This window comes from Carlito syrichta, unplaced genomic scaffold (genome assembly GCF_000164805.1).
Source record: "Carlito syrichta isolate Samal-C Ts95f unplaced genomic scaffold, Tarsius_syrichta-2.0.1 Scaffold316850, whole genome shotgun sequence".
In the NCBI taxonomy this organism is placed as follows: domain Eukaryota; kingdom Metazoa; phylum Chordata; class Mammalia; order Primates; family Tarsiidae; genus Carlito; species Carlito syrichta.
The window spans coordinates 81,048-102,067 of NW_007260946.1; the positions used below are offsets into that span (position 1 = coordinate 81,048).

The window sequence follows — 21,020 nt, forward strand, 5'->3', positions numbered from 1 at the left end:
AATTAAATCTGTTTTGTGCTGCTTTGCCACTCAGATCTCTATTATAAGTTGTGAATTGGCAATTAAATTGGTAAATTGTTCATTAACTACAAACTACATATATTATTGGGGGAGAATCAGATTTTAAGTATTTGTAGTACAAAAAAGAATAAACATTTCGTTAAAGAGTGGTTGCATCCTGAGGTCAGGCCAGGTGAGAATATTGTCCTTTAGAAGATTTCTTTTATCGCTTCTCTTTTTGTTATCTGATTTAATTCATTCCTAGTGTCTGAAGGAAAGGGAGATTTACTTAAAAGAAAAGTCCTCCCTGCGAGAGTCGTTGCATTTACTCTGTTTAACAGTCTAAGAAAATATCTGCTTTTCAGCAGTCTTGCCAATAACTGTGTTGCCAAATTTGAATTTTTGCCCATTTAATAGAGCAATGACATCAGTGTAATTTTGACTTGCATTTTTCTTATTATGAATGAATGGGGTTTTTTTTTTCATATGGGAAGGAGCCATTTGGCATTCCTTTTTTTTCCTCAACCATCTGTTACTTATTCTGCTACATTTTTCTAAAGGATTGCTGTTCATTTTGTCTTTTTTCATTTAAAAAAAAAATTTCTGTGTTGGTGCTATTAACCCTTTGCAATGTAATTTGCAAATAGACTTTTCACAATTTGGTGAGACTGCGTCTCTACAATAAATCAAAAATTAGTCGAGTGTGGTATCATGTGCCTATAGTTCCCGTGACTTGGAAGGCTGAGGTGGAAGGATCGCCAGAGCGCAGCAGGTTGAGGCTGTGGTGGCCAGGAGTGTGCCACTGCACTCCAGTCTGGGCGACAGAGTGAGACTCAAACTCAAAAAAAAAAAAAAAGAAAGAAAAAACAAAAAAATTTAACCTTTTTCCACTTCTCCCAAGATTGATTACTCAAGACTGCATCTTTTCCCCTTGATAAGTCACTCTCTTATCCTTCCAATGCCACAGTATGCATACATCAATTTTCATCAAGTCTGCTAATTATTTTATTATACATAATGATAATACCTGCTGGGCGCTGTGCCTCACGATTGAAATTCTAGCATTTTGGGAGGTAGAGGTGAGAGGACTACCTGAACCCAGGTATGCAAGACCCGTCTGGGCAACTTGGTGAGAGCTCATCTCTACAATAAATCAAAAAATTAGCTGGGTAGTGGCATGCACCTGTAGTCCCAGTTACCTGGGAGACTGAGGCGGAAAGCTCGCCTGAGCCCAGCGGGTCAGGGCTGTGGTGGCTGTAAGCATGCCACTGCACTCCAGCCTGGGCAACAGAGTGAGACCCCAACTCAAAAAAAGAAAAATAATACCATTCATGTGAACTCAGTGCTCTTAAGGTTACAAATATCTTGTCTTATTTAACCTTTTCTATAATCCAGTAAAGTATGTATCACTTTATTTCACTTAATGTAGATCTAGCATATCATTTAAAAAGAACTTCAGGACATATGTGGTGGCTCTTGATTGTAATTCCAGCACTTTGGGAAGCAGCAAAATTGCCTGGGTCCGAGTTCAAGACCAGTCTGGGCAACAAAGCGAGACCTTGTCTCTACAAAAAATACAAAATGTTTAATTCTAGCTACTTGGTATGCTGACCCAGGAGGATTGCTTGAGTCCAAAAGTTGGAGGCTGCAGTGAGCCATGAATGTGCCACTGCACTCTATCTAGTCTGGGAAGCAGAGTGAAACCTTGCCGCAAGATAATACATAAGTAGGCCAGTCGCGGTGGCTGAAGCCTTAATCCCAGCACTTTGGGAGGCCAAGGTGAGGATTGCCTGAGCTCTCAGGGGTTCGAGACCAATCTGGGCAACTTGGTGAGACCTTGTCTCTTTAATAAATAAGTCGGACATGGTAACACACACCTATAGTTCCAGCTACTTTGAAGGCTAAGGCGGAAGAATCACCTGAGCCTAGCAGGTCAAGGCTGCGATGGCCATGAGCATGCCACTGTACTCCAGCCTGGGCGACAGAGTAAACTCTGACTCAAAAATAAATAAATACATACGTACATAAATAATACATAAGTAAATAAAATAGGCCGTGCACAATGGCTCACACCTATAATCCCAGGACTTTGGGAGGTGAAAGTGAGATACTTGCCCTGAGCCCAGGAGTCGAAGATCAGACTAGGCAACATAACAAGTTCTTGTCTCTACAATAAATTGAAAAATTAGCTAAGTGTGGGGGCACACGTCCATAGTTCCAGCTACTTGGCCTAGGTGACAGAGTGAGATTCTACCTCAAAAATAAAATAAAATAAAAACTTTATTTTTACAGAAAGATGTAAGAATAATTCAGTGAACTCTCTTATTTTTTTTTTTTTTTTTGAGTTGGAGTCTCACTCTGTCGCCCAGACTGGAGTGCAGTGGCCGCTCTCGGCCACCGCAGCCTCGACCTGCTGGGCTCCGGCGATCCTTCCACCTCAGCCTTCCGAGTAGCCGGAATTACAGGCGCGCACTACCACGCCCGGATGATTTTTTGATTTAATGTAGAGATGAGGTCTCGCTGCCCAGGCGGGTCTCGAACACATGGGCTCAGGCAATCTACTCACCTCAGCCTCTCAAAGGCGCGGGATTACAGGCTGAGCCACCGAGCCCGGATCAGTGAACTCTTATATGCCCTTACATAGATCCCACAATTGCTAACACTGTGTTACGTTTACTTATTTACATGTATGTACACATACAAATACTTAACACTATTGCTGATTTCTTATTTTTTCTTTCTAGACCATTTGAGAACTAAAGGCAGATTTTCTTCCTAAATAATACCTGAGTGTATTTAGCATTCTCTTCTATAACCCCATTATAATGATTAAAATTAAGAAATTTAATTTTGAGCTGGACTCGGTGACTCAGCCTGTAATTCCGCGCCTTTGGGAGGCTGAGGTGAGTGAATTGCCTGAGCCCATGGGTTCGAGACCCGCCTGGGCAGCGAGACCTCATCTCTACAATAAATCAAAAAATCATCCGGGCGTGGTAGCGCACGCCTGTAATTCCGGCTACTCGGAAGGCTGAGGCGGAAGGATCGCCGGAGCCCAGCAGGTCGAGGCTGCAGTGGCTGGGAGCGGCCACTGCACTCCAGCCTGGGCGACCAAGTAAGACTCCAACTCAAAAAAAAAAAAAAAGAAGAAATTTGATTTTTATGAAACACTGTTATCTAATCCTTAGTTCATATTCAAATATCATCCATTTCTCATTTTGTCCTTTTGCTTCCTTAATCTCAGTCTTTGTCTTTCATTGCATTGAGATTTCTGAGAGGAACAAGCCATTTTTGTAGAATGTTAGTCAGTTTTGGTTTGTCTAATTGTTTCTTCCTGAATCAAGTTAGATTATGAATTATTGGCAAGAATATTCCACTCAGTGCATAACATTATGAGCTATCTCAAGCCAATAATACTCAGTAGTAAGTTAAACTATTTTTCTCTCTCCTATCCAGGTTGTTTTTAGTGATATAAATTTCTTATTTTTCTACTTTTTTGAGCAATTTTAATTTTCTTCTACAATTTCACATTTAATTTAATTCATTTTATTCAATTTGCATCTTGTTTTCTTCCTTATACTATCTTGACTGATCTTTATTTTAATCATTCTTATAAGCGATAATATGTTACATAGCAGGCTTTTTTTTTTTTTTGAGTTGGAGTCTCACTCCGTCGCCCAGACTGGAGTGTGGTGGCTGCTCCCGGCCACCGCAGCCTCGACCTGCTGGGCTCCGGCGATCCTTCCGCCTCAGCTTTTCGTGTAGCCGGAATTCCGAGTAGCAAGCGCTACTATGTCCGGCTGATTTTTTTATTTATTGTAGAGATGAGGTCTCGCCAAGTTGCCCAGGTGAGCCTCGAATTCATGGGCTCAGGCAATCCACTCACCTCAACCTCCCAAAGCATGGGATTACAGACTGAGCCACCGAGCCCAGCTATATCAGGCATTTTTACATGCAGTATGTCATACTAGCATTTTTCAATCCTCAGAAAATTATTTTAGTTTCATCTTAGACATAAAGGAGGTGAATTCCAAAAGGTAGTGAGATGCTCTAATTTTCTTTCTGTTTTTTTTGTTGTTGTTGTTGAGTTGGAGTCTCACTGTGACGCCCAGGCTGGAGTGCAGTGGCATGCTGCTCACAGCCACCACAGTCTTGACCTGCTGGGCTCAGGCGATCCTGCTGCCTCAGCCTTCTAAGTAGCTGGAACTACAGGCGTGCACCACCATGTCCACCTAATTTCTTGATTTATTGTAGAGACAAAGTCTAGCCATGTTGCCTAAGCTGGTCTTGAACCTGTGGGTTTAGGTAATCCTCTCACCGCCACCTCCCAATGTGCTGGGATTACAGGTGTGAACCACTGTGCCCAACCAGATTCTCTAATTTTCATTTCTAATAGGAAACAAGTCCAGTACTTAAAGCCAGGATCTTTATTTCCCCATCTCTGACATCTCCAAATCATATCTGGTTGTCGCTATTTTAGATGTGTATATGGAGCCTTCCAGATAACTGGAACCATAGACACGCACCACCACACCCAGCTAATTTTTTAATTTACTGTACAGACGAGGTCTTGCCAAGTTGCCCAGGCTGGTCTCAAGCCCTTGAGCTCAGGCAATCCTCTCATCTCTGCCTCCCAAAGTGTTGGGATTACAGGTGTGAGCCACCATGCCTGGCCTATTTCTTGATTTTTTAAATAGAGACGAGGTCTCATTATGTTTCCTATCCTGGTCTTTCAAGCAATCCTCCCACCTCAGCCTCCCAAGGCTGGGATTACAAGCATTCAACACTGCACCCTTATTAGAGATATAGATATATATAAGATTTATTGTAGAGATGAGGTCTCACCAAGTTGCCCAGGCTGGTCTTGAACCCACAGGCTCAGGCAATCCTCTCACCTCGACCTCCCAAAGTGCTGGGATGATAGGCATGGCCACCATGCCCGGTCAGCTGTTTATGTTTATAAAACTAACTGGACCCTGAAATGTTCTGTCTGAGGTATTGACCTGCTTCATCTCTTCATTCCCTTTCAATTGCCATCTTGCAGTCGCACCTGTACATGTCAAGGGATTGATCCAGAGACTTGTGGAGCTTCGTTCTCTTTTGGCTGTTCGTGGAGTATGTACTTTAACGGCTGTAAGTTTGGTAGAAGCCCAAGCCCCAGAAGATTTAGAATTGATCCAAGCTCTCCCTTACATGTAAGTGCCCTTTTGTTTTGTAATTTTACAATGAATATGTAAGTACATACCGTTAAAGTGTTTTGAAACACTAAGAAAATTAAATATTAAAAATTAGTAATAAAATAGTAAAAATATATTTATATGTGTATAAGTAAATAATTTAAAATTCTAAGTAAATTAGGTAAAGTTTTTAGCTATCAACCCAAATTCCAGTTGTCCCTGGCTTACTCCTCCTACTCTGCTTCCCTACCCCAGAGGGAATCATCATTAAAAGTACCTAGAATTTTATACCCAACCAAATTAGGAAAAAGCCATTTGCCAACATTTCAAAGACTCAGAAAGTTTACTACCCACAGACCTACTATGAAAGAATTACTAAAGGACGTAATCCAGAAAGAAGATATATGAAACCGGAACGAATCTGTCCGGGACACGAGGCCATGGTGAGCAAAGAAATTAGTCACACTTGGTGTTAAGTTTAAATAAGTTGAGTACTTACATTTTTTTAAATTAAAATAAGAACCTATAATTCCATACCTTTATTGGCTCTTGGGTGGGTAGGCAGTGGGAGGGGGTGGGGCACTAACAGGTATTAAGTATGGTAATGTTTCATACTTTGGGTGGAGAGGATTTATGTATTGATTAACTGTAAGATTTGTGCTTTTTCTTTGAGTAATGATCACGAGTAAAAAACATGTTATCTTACAAACCACTGTGCACATATATACACACAAAAAATAATTAAAAGAAAATCATCTAAAAACAATACTTACCCTTCTTACATGTAACAGCACTAACATTCAACTTTTTAAAAAAAGTTAATATCAATGTAGTTATTCTAAGAACCTCTGTGATACATTCTAATTTTTTAAATTAGATTTTATTTCTTTTTAAAATGCTAGTTTTGATCTACTAGACTGATTTCATATCCCACTAATAAGTCATGACCCACAGGTTAGGTAACTCTGCTCCAGATGTTGTCAGAAAAATATATATGTGAGAAAGAAAGTGTATGTTTAAAATGTTTTGAATGAATAGAAATAGAATGTAAATCTTTTGACTTAGCTGTGGAAAAGAAGTGTTTTTAAAAGTAATCGACCCTTTCGTAAGCCATCCAAGGGGCTGGGTGTGATGGCTCATGCCTGTAATGCCAACACTTTGGGATTTTTTTTGACTCAAAGAGTAAAAAAATTAGTCAAGGATGGTGGTATGCATCCATTGTCCCAGCTTATTGGGAGGCTGGCACAGGAGGATTGCTTGGGCCCAGAGGTCAGAGACTGCAGTGAGCTGTAATGATACCACAGCACTCTAGCTTGGGTGACAGAGTGAAACTCTGACTCGAAAAAGTCATCAAAGAAAATTCAAAAGATCATTAGCATGCAGGACAAATAGAAAATACAAAATAAAACAGCAGGAATTAATCTGTGTGTATAATTAATGTAACATCTATTGAAAAACTCAGCATTAGTAAATGATAATCCTGTTAAAGAGATAAACTGAATTTAGCATTTTATAGTATTTCCACCTATTGCAATAAAAATAGGAAATGGCTGAACAGAGAGAAGTATCATTTGCAGATAATATGATTTCCTATCAAGAAAACAAAATAATCAACCTACAGAATACTATCATAACTATTAACAGCATATAACAAAATAGAAGGAGGTCCTATTCGCATTAACAAAAGAAATCTATATAGTGTCTCAGAAAAAATTAAAAAGATGTCTGTTAGACTTTTAGATAAACAACTGTAAAACTTTACTGAAGGATTTATAAAATACCCGATAATTGAAAAGTACCATGTTCAAAGGTCAGGACACTCAATAGTGTGATGTCAATTGTTCCTTAAAATTAACGAACTAGGCCAGGCACGGTGGCTCATACCGGTAATCCTAGCACTTTGGAAGGCAGAGGCGAGAGGATTGCTTAAACCTGTGGATTCCAGACCAGCCTAGGCAACATGGTGAGACCTCGTCTCTACAATAAATTAAAAAATTAGCTAGGCATGGTAGTGCATACCTGTAGTTCCAGCTACTTGGAAGGCTGAGGCAGAAGGATCCTCTAAGACCAGCAGGTCAAGGATGCTGTGGCCGTGAGCAAGCCAGTGTACCCCAGCCTGGACAACAGACTGAAACTCTGATTCACCAAAAAAAAAAAAAAAATTAACCAAAAATAGATTTGCTTTCTAAATATTCTGATGAAAGTGTCTGATAGTATATAAATGTGAGGGGTCTTAAAAAGTTAATGGAAAATGCATATTATGAATAAACTATGCATGGATTTCATTTTTTGTACAAAAGTTAACTTATATTAATTTGCTCTAACATATCTGAACTGAATCTAGTTTGAGGGCACTGAAAGATAAGATATCAGTTTGAAAACAGCCTCAAGCCGGGCTCGGTGGCTCAGCCTGTAATCCCGCACCTTTGGGAGGCTGAAGTGAGTGGATTGCCTGAGCCCGCGGGTTCGAGACCCGCGTGGGCAACTTGTCGAGACCTCCTCTCTACAATAAATTAAAAAATCATCCAGGCATGGTGGTGCATGCCTGTAATTCCGGCTACTCGGAGAGCTGAGGTGGAAGGATCGCCACAGCCCAGCAGGTCGAGGCTGCGGTGACCGGGAGCAGCCACTGCACTCCAGTCTGGGCGACAGAGTGAGACTCCAACTCAAAAAAAAAAAAAAAAAAAGAAAACAGCCTCTATTAGAGCCACATGAATTCTGCTAAAATTGCAGCAAGAACAAATATCAAATTTATGACAATGCTCTGGTGGAAGAATGGTGAAATCACTGATGCTTTATAAAAAGTTTATGGGGACAATGCCTCATAAATCAGCAGTTTACAAACGGATAATTCATTTTAAGAAGGAATGAAGGCCAGGTGCAGTGGCTCACGCCTATAATCCCAGCACTTTGGGAGATCAAGGTGAGAGGACTGCCTGAGCCCAGGGGTTTAAGACCAGCCTGGGCAACTTGGTAAAACCTCATCTTGACAATAAATCAAGAAAAATTAGCTGGGCATGGTCACACGCGCCTCTAGTTCCAGCTACTTGGAAGTATGAAGCAGAAGGATCGCCTAAGCCTAGCAGGTTGAGGCTGTGGTGGCTATGAGTAGCATGCCACTGCACTCCAGCCTGGGAACAATGAGACTCTGACTCAAAAAAAAAAAAAAGAAGGAATGAGATGATTTTAGAGATGAAACTGATAGCCGTAGTTCATCACATCAATTTTTGAGGAAAAATTTGTCAGCCCTAACTCAAAAGCACTGACAATTAAAAGCTGAAATAATAGCTGACACCTCAGACATCTTAACTGGTTCAGTTTATACAATCCTGACTGACAAATTAAAGCAAACTCCTTTCAGGGGTTTTTGTTTTGTTTTTTTGAGTTGGAGTCTCACTCTGTCGCCCAGGCTGGAGTGCGTGGCACTCTCAAGGCCACCCCAGTGTCGACCTGCTGGGCACTAGCGATCCTTTCGCCTCAGCCTTCCAAGTAGCTGGAACTATAGGCACGCACTACCACGCCTGGCTAATTTTTTATTTATTTTGAAGACAAGGTCTTGCCAAGTTGCCCGCTGGTCTCGAACCCGCGCTCTGGTAGTGCACTCATCTCGGCCTCCCAAAGTGCTGGGATTGCGGGCTGAGCCACCAAGCCCCACCAAAAAGCAAACTTTTGATGGGTGCCAAAACCATTGCACCTAGCTCAACTGCAGACAAGGATGGGGATTTTAAACAAGCGGGGGCCGGGATTTGGCTCCTTCTTTTTGTTTTCTAATTTTTAAAAAATCTTTAGGCTGGTCCAAGTGCAGTGGTGTTTACAACTAATAGATTACAACTAGTTACAAGTTTCTGTGTTCTTTCTCCTTTCCTACTGCTTCACTTGACTGGTCTAAAAAAAAAAAACAATAAAAGCTTTAAAGGGCACCCATTTCACTTAGTGATGTAAAAAACACTATATTGACATGATTCAGTTCCCAGGATCCTCCCATTTAAAGATGGATTAAACGGATGGTATCATTGCTAACAAAAGTGTTTTAACCTACATGGAGCTTATGTTCAGAAATAAAATTTATTTTGCTTTATTCTATTTTTTAATTTAACTTAGTTCACTTTTTGAGACACGATCTTGCTATGTTGCTCAGGCTGGAGTTGAACAACTGGGCCAAAGGAATCCTCTTGCCTCAGCCTCCTCACTAGCTGGGACTACAGGCATGAACCACTACACCCAACTGTATTTTTTAATTTTTAATCTTTCTTGTTTGTTTTTTAGTCGGGGTCTGACTCTGTCTCCCAGGTTAAAGTGAAGTGGCATGGTCATAGCTCACTGCAACCTTGATTTCCTGGGCTCAGGCAACCTTCTTTCTTGTTTTTTAATGAGATCTCACCAAATGTTCTTTGATAATAGATCGAATGTGGCCAAGAGTGGATCATAAGATAAGCCAACTATTTACGAGACTAATACATGGAATGAATAATCGTGGTTTATTTTATATGGTAGGGTTCATCTTTGACATCAGGCACACAGAACAGGGGCCAGGTTTGTAGATAGGAGATCATAAATTCAATTTGGATATGTTGGTTTTGAGATTTAGAAGGAAGTCTAAGTGGGAATGTCAGGTCAATAATATGAATCTGAGCCAGGTGCAGTGACTCACGCTTGTAATCCCAGCACTTTGGGAGGCGAAGATGAGAAGATTGACTGTCTAGGGGTTTGAGACCAACCTGGATAACATGGCAAGACCTCATTCTCTACAATAAATCAAAAATTAGCCAGGCGTGGTGGTGCGCGCCTGTAGTTCCAGCTACTTGGAAGGCCAAGGTGGAAATATTGACCTAGCCCAGCAGGTCAAGGCTGAGGTAGCCAAGAGCATGCCACTGCACTCCAGCTGGGGCAACAGAGTGAGACTCTGACTCAAAAACAGTAAAAAATATGAATCTGGAGTTGAAGGGGTGGCCTGGGTAGTAATCATACCCATGGACGTGGATGCTTTGGTCCCAGGGATTAGGTGTAGAGTGAGAAGAACAGAGAGATGATGCAGTCTTGAACATCAGTAGGTTAAGATCTGATAAAAAGCTGCTTTTTTATCTAGCCTGCACATTCATTGTGTTGGAACCTAATTAGAAAGTCTGAATTTTTATTGTGTGAATAATGAGCCTAACAATAGTAATCCCAATAGTAAATACCAATAGTCAACACCATATACAAGCTTTATTTGCGTTGTTCCCATGCACTTACTTTATTTCAACAGTTCTACAAAAAATAAAGTATTTTGAGAGGACAGATTACTCAGTGTGACTTGTGACACTACGTGGTACATAATAGAATAGATATTACTATAAAGCAGAATAAAATGATGTGAGAATATTGAAAAATTTAAGCCTAATAGTTCATAAGAAATACAGAATTTACATGTGACTTTTCCAATGTTTATATTACTACCAGTACACAACAATTAACATTTCCTCACATTTTTATTAGAAGTAAAACACAATTACCCGCCCCACCCAATATTTTCCAATGTTAGAAATATAATTAAAATTGTTTTAATAAGTCATTAAATCATAATTCTAAAGTTTCTGCCAAATAAATGCAATAGTTAAGGTACAAGTACAGCTAGGAAATATTTTTAAGTAAGGTCATGACTTTCCTAAGCTACAGTGAGTAGCATATGCAAAAGTATACAGATTAACAGACTAATCTAGAAATTATCTTTTTTTTTCATATAATAAAAGACTCAACATAAATTAGTAAGAAACCAGAAAGGTTATCAGTGATGTTTTCTGGTTGCCAAGATTGAGGCTTATCAAAACCACTAAAGAATTGATTTGCTATGTCTGCATTATTGTGTGGCTTTGGCTTTTATAATAATTTGATGCACGCCAGAGGTCAATTGATTCACATAAAGTTCTTTCTCTATTTATGGCATCTCCATTCACCAAATCTCATATGAGACAAAAGCCTCAACCTTTTTTCATCTACACTTCATCCTTGCTCTGTATTCCCTTTCAATTGACTTCCTTAGATGTGACTGTTCATTGATTAATATTAAATATCTAAATTGACCCAGAATATATATAATCATTTCTAAATTACTTTCAGTTGTCTTTCAACGTTCATGTTTCCAATGTTTCCCATCTGTTTCATTTCTCCTATTGTTATCAATGAAATTTTTGATAAAGACTCTTGTGATTACTTTCCTCTAAAAAAGTCTCATATGTCTCTATTAGTAATGATTCAGATTATTATTGTTATTATTAGTATTTTGAGTTGGAGTCTCATTCTGTCACCCAGGCTGGAATGCAGTGGCACACTCATGGCCACCACAGCCTTGACCTGCTGGGCTCAGATGATTGATCCTTCCGCCTCAGCCTTCCAAGTAACTGGAACTACAGGCGCACACTACCATGCCTAGCTAATTTTTTTGATTTATTGCAGAGACAAGATCTGGCCAACTTGCCCAGGCTAATCTCAAACCCCTGGACTCAGGCAATCCTCTTGCCTTGGCCTCCCAAAGCACTCGGATTACAGGCTTGAGCCACCATGCCTGGTCTACAATTCAAATTATTGATAGTGTTAATGCACCTTATATTCCTACCAAGTCTTCTTCAATGTGCAATCATGGAAATGTAGATAAGAGAACGCTGGTTGCAGATAACCAGTTGCCTACTTACTATGTTGAATCTGGAGACATTTGATAAACTTCTCAATCATCCTTACTTTGCTGTTTTAGAAATACTAAATAAACATGTCTGTCTCATGATGTTATTTTATGAACATATTTTTTAGAGAGGATCTGATACATTGTATGTGCTTTATGTATGTACTCTCTCTTCTCTATTACAGAAACTTATCACACTGTAACTAAATTCTTTACTTTGACATCATTTCTTGTTAGCAGAAAACTTGTCTTCAACTTCCTTTATTCCAAGTACCCAATACTATTGAATAAATATATAGTTTCCATTCTTAAAAACATTAATAGTATTCCAGCTTACCTCTAACACTATTTAAATTTCCAATTAACTTATAACACAATTTTCATTTCAAAAGACATACTTAAAGCATAACAATGTCTAACAGTTTCGATTAAGAAAATAAATAGTGTTATTTTTCTATGGTAGCTATCTTATGAGGGTAAGTATAAATTGTACATCAGCTCCATCAGCAATGATTTATGGTTCAATTTCATACTTTGAACTCACTTCATATGTCATTATAAAATAACTGGTAAAGACTGTGTTTTCCTATAGGAAAAAAACCTTGAAGATAACTTACAGAGTTTGGCTACACGATTGGCTCCTATTTATAAGCAGTATGCTCCAGTTGCTTACCAAAATCAGGTATGTTCTGGAACTTCATACATTACTTTTAAGCATGGTTGAATTTTTCTTTTTAAATTGATCTCCATCTCTGAGAACTTTTTTTTTTTTTTTTTTTTTTTTTGAGTTGGAGTCTCACTCTGTCACCCAGACTGGAGTGCAGTGGCCGCTCCCGGCCACCGCAGCCTCGACCTGCTGGGCTCCGGCGATCCTTCCACCTCAGCCTTCCAAGTAGCTGGAACTACAGGCGTGCGCTACCACACCCAGCTAATTTTTTGATTTATTGTAGAGATGAGGTCTCGCCAAGTTGCCCAGGTGGGTCTCGAACCCGCGGGCTTAGGCAATCCACTCAGTTCGGCCTCCCAAAGCATGGGATTACAGGCTGAGCCACCGGCTTCTGAAAACTTTTTATATTAAAACAATCATTGTTTTTTGTTTTGGGGTTTTTTTTGAGTTGGAGTCTCACTCTGTTACCCAGACTGGTGTGCAGTGGCCGCTGCCGGCCACCGCAGCCTCCACCTGCCTGGGCTCTGGCGATCCTTCTGCCTCAGCCTTCCAAGTAGCTGGAACTACAGGCGCCCGCTACCACACCCGGCTGATTTTTGATTTGTTGTGGAGATGACGTTCTGCCAAATTGCCCAGGCGAGTCTCGAACCCGCGGGCTCAGGCAATCCACTCACCTCAGCCTCCCAAAGCGCAGGATTACAGGCTGAGCCACCGAGCCCGGCAACAATCATTGTTAATAGAAAACTATTCTAATTTCAACATTTAAATACCGCCACAGTACATCTAGATAATTGGCAGTTTTTTAAATGATCTAGTCCTTTTCGTTTGTTTTTTGAGTTGTGATCTCACTCTGTCGCCCAGGATGGAGTGCAGTGGCACAGTCATGGCTCACTTCAGCCTCAATCTCTTGGGCTCAGGTGATCCTTCTGCCTAAGCTTCCTGAGTAGTTGACACTACAGGCAGCTGCCATCATGCCCGGCTTTTATTTATTTATTTATGTTATTTTTTTGGTACTGACAAGGTCTCACTTTGGTGCTCAGGCTGACTCAAACTCCTGGGCTCAAGCATTCCTTCCACTTTGGCCTCCCACAGTCCTGGGATTGCAGGCATGAGCCACTGTGCCCAGTCATAGTCTTTTTAAAATAGTGTTCTTATTGTGACAGTTGAATTTGAACTCCAGGATGGCAGAATTATTTTAAACATGATCAGACTTTCATATTTAAAAAAAAATTTAGTTTATTTGTAGTAACATGGATAATACACTATTTATTAAATTCCCACTTTTCATTTTGAAAAAAGTTACAAATTCTTTCTATAATAGTTTGTGAAAAGTATGTATATCTACTGTTGATAGATACTGAACTTCGCATATGTGATTAATGCACATTTATTGGTCTTTTTAAATTTATTTATTATTATTATTTTTTATTTTTTTGTGCTAGAGTCTCACTCGCTTGCCCTGGCTGGAGTGCAGTGGCACACTCACAGCCACCGTAGTCTCAACCTGCTGGGCTCAGGCGATCCTTCCACCTTATTCTTCCAAGTAGCTGGAACTACAGGCACAGACCACCATGCTCTGCTAATTTTTTTTGATTTATTATAGAGATGAGGTCTTACCAAGTTGCCTGGGCTGGTCTCGAACCCCTGGTCTCAGGCAATCCTCTTGCCTTGGCCTCCCAAAGTTCTGGTATTACAGGCTTGAGCCACTGCTCCCAGTTCTTTCTTTCTAATGGAATAACTAAGGCTACTTTTTTATTTTTTTGAGTTGGAGTCTTACTCTGTCGCCCAGACTGGAGTGCAGTGGCCACTCCCGGCCACCACAGCCTCAACCTGCTGGGCTCTGGCAATCTTTCCACCTCAGCCTTCCAAGTAGCCGAAATTACAGGCATGCGCTACCACGACCGGCTGATTTTTTGATTTATTGTAGAGATGAGGTCTCGCTGCCCAGGCAGGTCTTGAACCCGCGGGCTCAGGCAATCCACTCACCTCAGCCTCCCAAAGGCACGGGATTACAGGCTGAGCCGCCGAGCCCAGCTTACTAAGGCTACTTTACTTATTTCTCCATCTCTAGCAGGAATTAGTGTCCTTTCCCTGTCTTTAGATATAAAATCAGTGATTGTCATGTCACTCCATAATTGTCAAGTGCTTTATCCTGAATGTTGGTAAACTACATATTTACCACAATAATGTGCTGTTGGTCTCAGAAACTACAACATGTAATTAGTTTAAGAAACTTGTCAGGAAATTATGTTTACTGTTTTCTGAAGGAAAGTGATTCTTTCTGTCTCTTAAAGTTGTGTTTCTTTCGTTTTTAGGTGGAATATGAAAATGTTGCCCGAGAATGTCGGCTTGGCAGCAAGGAAGGTCGTCCTTTCTCTGGGGTCACTGCTTGCTTGGACTTCTGCGCCCATCCTCACAGAGACATTCATAATATGAATAATGGAAGCACTGTGGTATGTACCTGTGAAACTTTTTGTCTGTAAGGTCCATCACTAGATGCTTAGATTTAATTGTATGTTTGTTGGGAGATAGGGGTATATGATTATTTAAGGCAGCAATTCTGTGTTACCAAACTGGTAGGTGTAAAGTTGAGCAAGTTACTTCAGGTTTCTATTCTTTTCTTTTTTTTTTTTAATCAGGCAGCCTTCTGAACCAGAGTAGGTTTAGAGAGGCTCCCAAGTTAATTAATATTTATTTTTGCCATCTGCACGTCAGTGTTTTTGTGAGGGAATTGTGCCAATTATCAACAGTGTTTTAATTCAGGTGTGCCTACCATGTTTACAGTCATGAAACTAATCACATGCCCATCACATGAAATCAATCAATAGATACATAAATTAGGCAGAAGACCCCGTGGAAAATCATACAACCCCCTTTTATCTGTTTTCTTCAACTAATTGTCTTCTCGTGACCTAATAAAACGAATGAGTAGAGAGTGATTGTCTCTGTTTTTACACTGCATCACTTTATTAGATGTCTGGTTATCTCAAAATCTTCATTAAGACTTAGCTATAGGCTGGGTTCGGTGGCTCAGCCTGTTATCCCAGCAGTTTGGGAGGCTGAGGTGAGAGGATTCCCTGAGCTTAGGGGTTCAAGAGCAGCCTGGGCAACTTGTTGAGACCTCGTCTCTACCAATAAATCAAAAAATAACCCGGGCGTGGGGCGGGGGAAAGACTTAGCTATAGCCTCTTTCAGTGTAATTGGAGGTATACAATCAGCTCTATCAAAAAGCAGTCTTTCTTCATTGCTTGGTCAATGGTGACAGATTAAGAAGCCAAAATAGGCCAGGTGTGGTGACTCATGCCTGTAACCTCATAACTTTGGGCGCTTGAGACTAGCCTGGGCCACATAGTGAGACCACGTCTCTAAAAAAATTAGCTAGGTGTGTTGGCACGTGCCTGTAGTCTCAGCTACTCAGGAGGCTGAGTTGGGAGGATCACCTGAGCCCAGAGTTTGAGGCTGCAATAAGCTGTGATTGTACCACTGCATTCTGACCTGGGCAACAGAATGAGACCTCAACTGAAAAAAGAAAAAACCCAAAAGCTTTTTTTTGGTATATCATTCTTCTACACCTGCAGTCCTCAACTTTTTGGCATCAGGGACTGGTTTTGTGGAGGACAAATTTTCCACAGACCAGTGGGGGCACAGGACAGGGATAGTTTCAGGATGATTCAGGTGCCACACATGAACTAAGCTAAGTGTCAAATTCTGACTTAAAGCCTGTGACCACATGCAGCTGTACAATTGAAGTATATCAACTCACTGAGAGGGTTTTGACATGAGTCAACATGAGTCTAGTTGAGTATAGTCTTTGAGACCAGTGTTATTTCCAAATGTTGAAGTTACCTAAATCCAGCCTGCAGAATACTAGCCAGGCCGTGATCCATCATCACTTAGCTAGTACATTTTACCTGAATTACCTCATTACAGAATATCTATGATCTAGCTGGATTAGGTTCAGAGTCAAACTACGTGTCTGTTTCGCCTCTCCGTGTTCTTTCCACTGTAATGTACTCTTGCAATGAATGGGGCTTTTTCCTGGAACTTGACCTTTCCCCATCTGAAAAACTCAAACTCTTGAAATTCTACCACTACCTCTCTCCTCTTTTTCACACGGTCTGTTTCCCTAGTCTTCCCAGTTTTTTTGTTTGTTTGTGTGTTTGTTTGTTTTTTTGGAGTCAGAGTCTCACTTTATGGCCTAATCTGCAGTGCAGTGGCATGTTCTCGGCCACCACAGCCTTGACCTACTGGGCTCAGGCAATCCTTCTTCTGCTTCAGCCTTCCATGTCGCTGGAACTATAGGTGTGCACACACCACGCCCAGCTAATTTTTTTTTTTTCGCTGTAGAGACGAGGCCTAAAAATGTTGCCCACGCTGGTCTCGAACCCATAGGCTCGGGCAGTCCTCTCACCTCTGCCTCCCAAAGTGCTGGGATTACAGGCATGAGCCACTGTACCAAGCTCCACAGTCTTTCAAATTATGCTCTTCATATCTACTCCTTATATCCTTTATTTCCCTGTCGACCATTAAGTTGATTTCAGTAGGCCAAGCATGGTGGCTCACACCTGTAATCCCAGGCAATATAACAAGACTTCAGCCCCACAAAAAAATTTTAAAAATTAGAAAAAATTAACTGCATGTGTGTGTGGCAGGGGATTACTTGCTACTTGGGAGGCTGAAGTGAAAGGAACACCTGGGCCCAGGAGTTCAAGCCTGTGGTGAGCAATGATCATGCCATTGCACTCCAGCCTGGATGACAGGGTGAGAACCTGCCTTTTAAAAAAGAGTGAGAGAGAGAAAATGTATCTATATTTCATTCAGATTTTATAAGACTGTTGGTCCTACTAGGAAGAGAAATTTCTTATACCTCTTTTTTTTGCTTGATATTTTCAATTCACTTTGTGAAGAAAAAAATTATCTTGGCCGGGCTCGGTGGCTCAGTCTGTAATCCCAGCACTTTGGGAGGCTGAGTTGAGTGGATTGCCTGAGCCCAGACCCGCCTGGGCAACTTGACGAGACCTCATCACTGCCACTTTAAATTAAAAAAAAAAAATTATCTTGAAAAAGAGGGTAGACAAATATCTATAAGTAAGTTCCACTTTTTTTCTTTGTAGAGATGGGGTTCTCACTTTGTTTCCCAGGCTGGTCTAAAAATACCTAACATCTAGCAATCCTCCCACCTTGGCCTTCCAAGTACTGGGATTACAGGTATACCCAGCCATGTCCCTCTGTTAAGCAGAAGCAAAAACATCCCAGAGGAAAACACAGGAAATTAGAATAATTTTTTTTTAAATTTTATTTGGAGTCTCACTCTGTCACCTAGACTGGAGTGCAGTGGCATGCTCATAGCCACTGCAACCTCAACCTGCTGGGCTCAGGTGATCCTTCCACATCAGCCTTCCAAGTTGTTGGAACTAAAGGCATGCATCACCACGCCTAATTTTTTTTTATTTATTGTAGAGATGAGGTCTCGCCACGTTGCCCAGGCTGGTCTCAAACCCGTGGACTCAGACAATTCTCTCACCTCAGCCTCCCAAACTGCTGGGATTATAGGCATGAGCTACCGCGCCTAGCGGAACAATTCATTTTAATTATGCTCTCTCTACCTATGGAATGTGACATTATTGAAATAGGGGGCCAGGCGTGGTGGCTCACGCCTATAATCCCAGCACTTTGGGAGGCCGAGGTGAGAGGATTGCCTGCGCCCACGTGTTTGAGACCAGCTTGAGCAACTTGGCGAGACCTCATCTCTACAGTAAAATAAAAAGTTAGCCAGGAGTGGTGGTGCATGCCTGTAGTTCCAGCTACTTGGAAGGCTGAGGTGGAAGGATCACTTGAACCCGTCAGGTCGAGGCTGCGGTGGCTGTGAGTTTGCCACTGCACTCCAGCCTGGGCAACAGAGTAAAACTCCCAACTCAAAAAAAAGAAAAGAAAAGAAAAAGAAATAGGGTGCTATGTATAAGCTAAAATCATAACAATTTTAATTTACCTGATAAATTGAGTCAGAATTAGTCTAACCTGTTGACAAACAACTGGTAAGTTACTAATAGAATTGAATAGAGTTGAGTGGCTTGGTATAAAATATATATTCACAATTAATATACCATCCGTAATCAACTGAAAATAAAATAAGGCTGGGTGCAGTGACTCTGCCTGCAATCCCAGCAGTTTGGGAGGCCAAGGCAAGATAACTGCCTGGGCCCAAGGGTTTGACACCAGCCTGGGCAACTTGGCTAGAATTTTGCAATAAATCAAAAAATTAGCCAGGCATGGTGGCACATGCCTGCAGTTCCAGCTACTTGGAAGACTGAAGCACGATTGCCTGAGTTGAGCCCAGCAGTTTGTGGCTTTGGTAGCCATAAGCATGCCGCTGCACTCCAGCCTAGGCCACAGAGTGAAACTCCCACTCAAAAAAAAAAAAAGAAAATGAGAATACTGATTGCTCTCCCAATGGCAACAGAAAGAAGATAGTGATAGCTACGATGAATGTGCACAACCTATGTTTCCCATTTCATGTTTTCTTCCTATCAGGTTTGTACTTTAACACGAGAAGATAACCGCTCCTTGGGTGTTATTCCTCAAGATGAGCAGCTCCATGTGCTACCTCTTTATAAACTTTCAGACACAGATGAGTTTGGCTCAAGGGAAGGAATGGAAGCCAAGATCAAATCTGGGGCCATCGAGGTCCTCACACCCCGCCGCAAAAAAAGAACACGGTTCACTCAGCCTGTTCCCCGTTCTGGGAAGAAGAGAGCTGCGATGATGACAGAGGTTCTCGCACATAAGATAAGGGCAGTGGAGAAGAAACTCATTCCTCGAGTCAAGCGGAAGAACAACCCGACATCAACAAATAACGGCAAGGCGTCATCACTGCCACTTTTAGGTGAGCCCCATAGAGCCTGTGGATTTTCTCTGTACAAATTTGATTGACAGAAGGGTTTGGACTTCTTGCACGTTATTTTTCCTCTCATTTATCTTTTGTTACAACCCTTAGGGATGAGACATAATGAAAAGAAAAACTTTAAAGTAGATATTAATTAACTAATTGTTCTTGAATCTTGTATTAATTATTATAGTTTGTTTAAAGTTGAAACTAAGAGACCAAGCGCAGTGGTTTAAGCCTATAATCCCAGTACTTTGGGAGGCCAAGGCGAGAGGATTTACCTGAGTTCAGGGCAACTTGGTGAGACCTCATTTCTACAATAAGTCAAGAAAAATTAGCTGGGTGTGGAGGTACACACCTGTAGTTCCAGCTACTTGGAAGGCTGAGGTGGAAGGATCACCTGAGCCCAGCAGATCAAAGCTGCGGTGACCATGAGTGTGCCACTGCACTCCAGCCTGGGCAACAGAGTGAGACTCCAACTTAAAAAAAAAAAAAAAAAGTTCGAACTAAGACACTGAAAATATTTTCACACATGTGCCAAAAGCAAGAGTCAACCAGAAAGTTACCCCATCAGTATTTTTTTTTTTTTTGAGTTAGAGTCTCATTCTGTTGCTTCCCAAAGTGCTGAGATTACAGGCATGAGCCACCACACCCAGTCCTACTCTTTTTCAAGACAATTTTCTTTCTTCACAAAGGAATATACATACTTATATTCATTCCTTTTACAGCAGTATCTCCCTTTTACCAAAACATTTCTAACACCTAAGACTTCCAAATGGTTCAATGAGGTGCTTCGAAATATGTGTTGACTGTATTATTTAAACTGATGCTAAGGGTGATCAAGGCAGAATTCTAGGAAATGACAATCATCTCTGCCAAGAATAAGTGGTACTTCAAATTCATGAGAAATTGATGGGAACTATGATAAGAATATATTAAAATAAGGCTGGGCATGGTGGCTCAGGCCGGTAATCCCAGCACTTTGGGAGGCTGAGGCAGGAAGACTGCTTGAACCCAAGAGTTCAAAACCAGCCTAGGAGACATAGTGAGACCTCACCTCTACAAAACAATATAAAAAATTGGCTAGGCCTGGTGGTGTGTGCCTGTAACCCCAGCTACATGGAGGGCTGAAATGGGAGTATCACTCAAGTCCAGAAGGTTGAGGCCGCAGTGAGCTGGACACCGCAATCCAGCCTCAGCTACAGAGTGAGACCCTCTTTCAAAAAAATTAAAAACAGGCTGGGCTCGGTGGCTCACCCTATAATCCCAGCACTTTGGGAGGCGGAGGCAAATGGATTGTCTGAGCCCCTGGGTTCAAGACCAGCCCGGGCAAATTGGTGAGACCTCATCTCTACAATAAATCAAAAATTAGCCGGGCATGGTAGTACGCACCTGTAGTCTTGGCTACTTGGAAGGCTGAGGCGGAAGGATTGCCAGAGTCACTCTAGGGTGGCCTTGAATGTGCCACTGCACTCCAGCCTGGGAGATGGAGTAAGAGATTCTCACTCAAAAAAAATAAAAATAGGCCGGGCTCGGTGACTCAGCCTGTAATCCAGCATTTTGGGAGGCCGAGGCGAAAGGATTGCCTGAGCCCGCAGGTTCGAGACACACCTGGGCAACTTGGTGAGACCTCATCTCTAC

The 21,020-nt window shown here is 41.4% G+C and overlaps 1 protein-coding gene across 1 annotated transcript in view; it reads left to right on the forward strand.

Annotated features, from left to right (window-relative positions):
• Positions 1-21,020, forward strand: part of TET1 (tet methylcytosine dioxygenase 1) — a 55,194-nt gene that overhangs the window by 27,901 nt on the left and 6,273 nt on the right. Inside the window, exons 5-8 of the mRNA XM_008074671.2 lie at positions 5,042-5,192; positions 12,422-12,511; positions 14,812-14,949; positions 19,028-19,379. Coding sequence (XP_008072862.1) covers positions 5,042-5,192; positions 12,422-12,511; positions 14,812-14,949; positions 19,028-19,379 — 731 coding nt within the window. The remainder of the gene's footprint in view (positions 1-5,041; positions 5,193-12,421; positions 12,512-14,811; positions 14,950-19,027; positions 19,380-21,020) is intronic.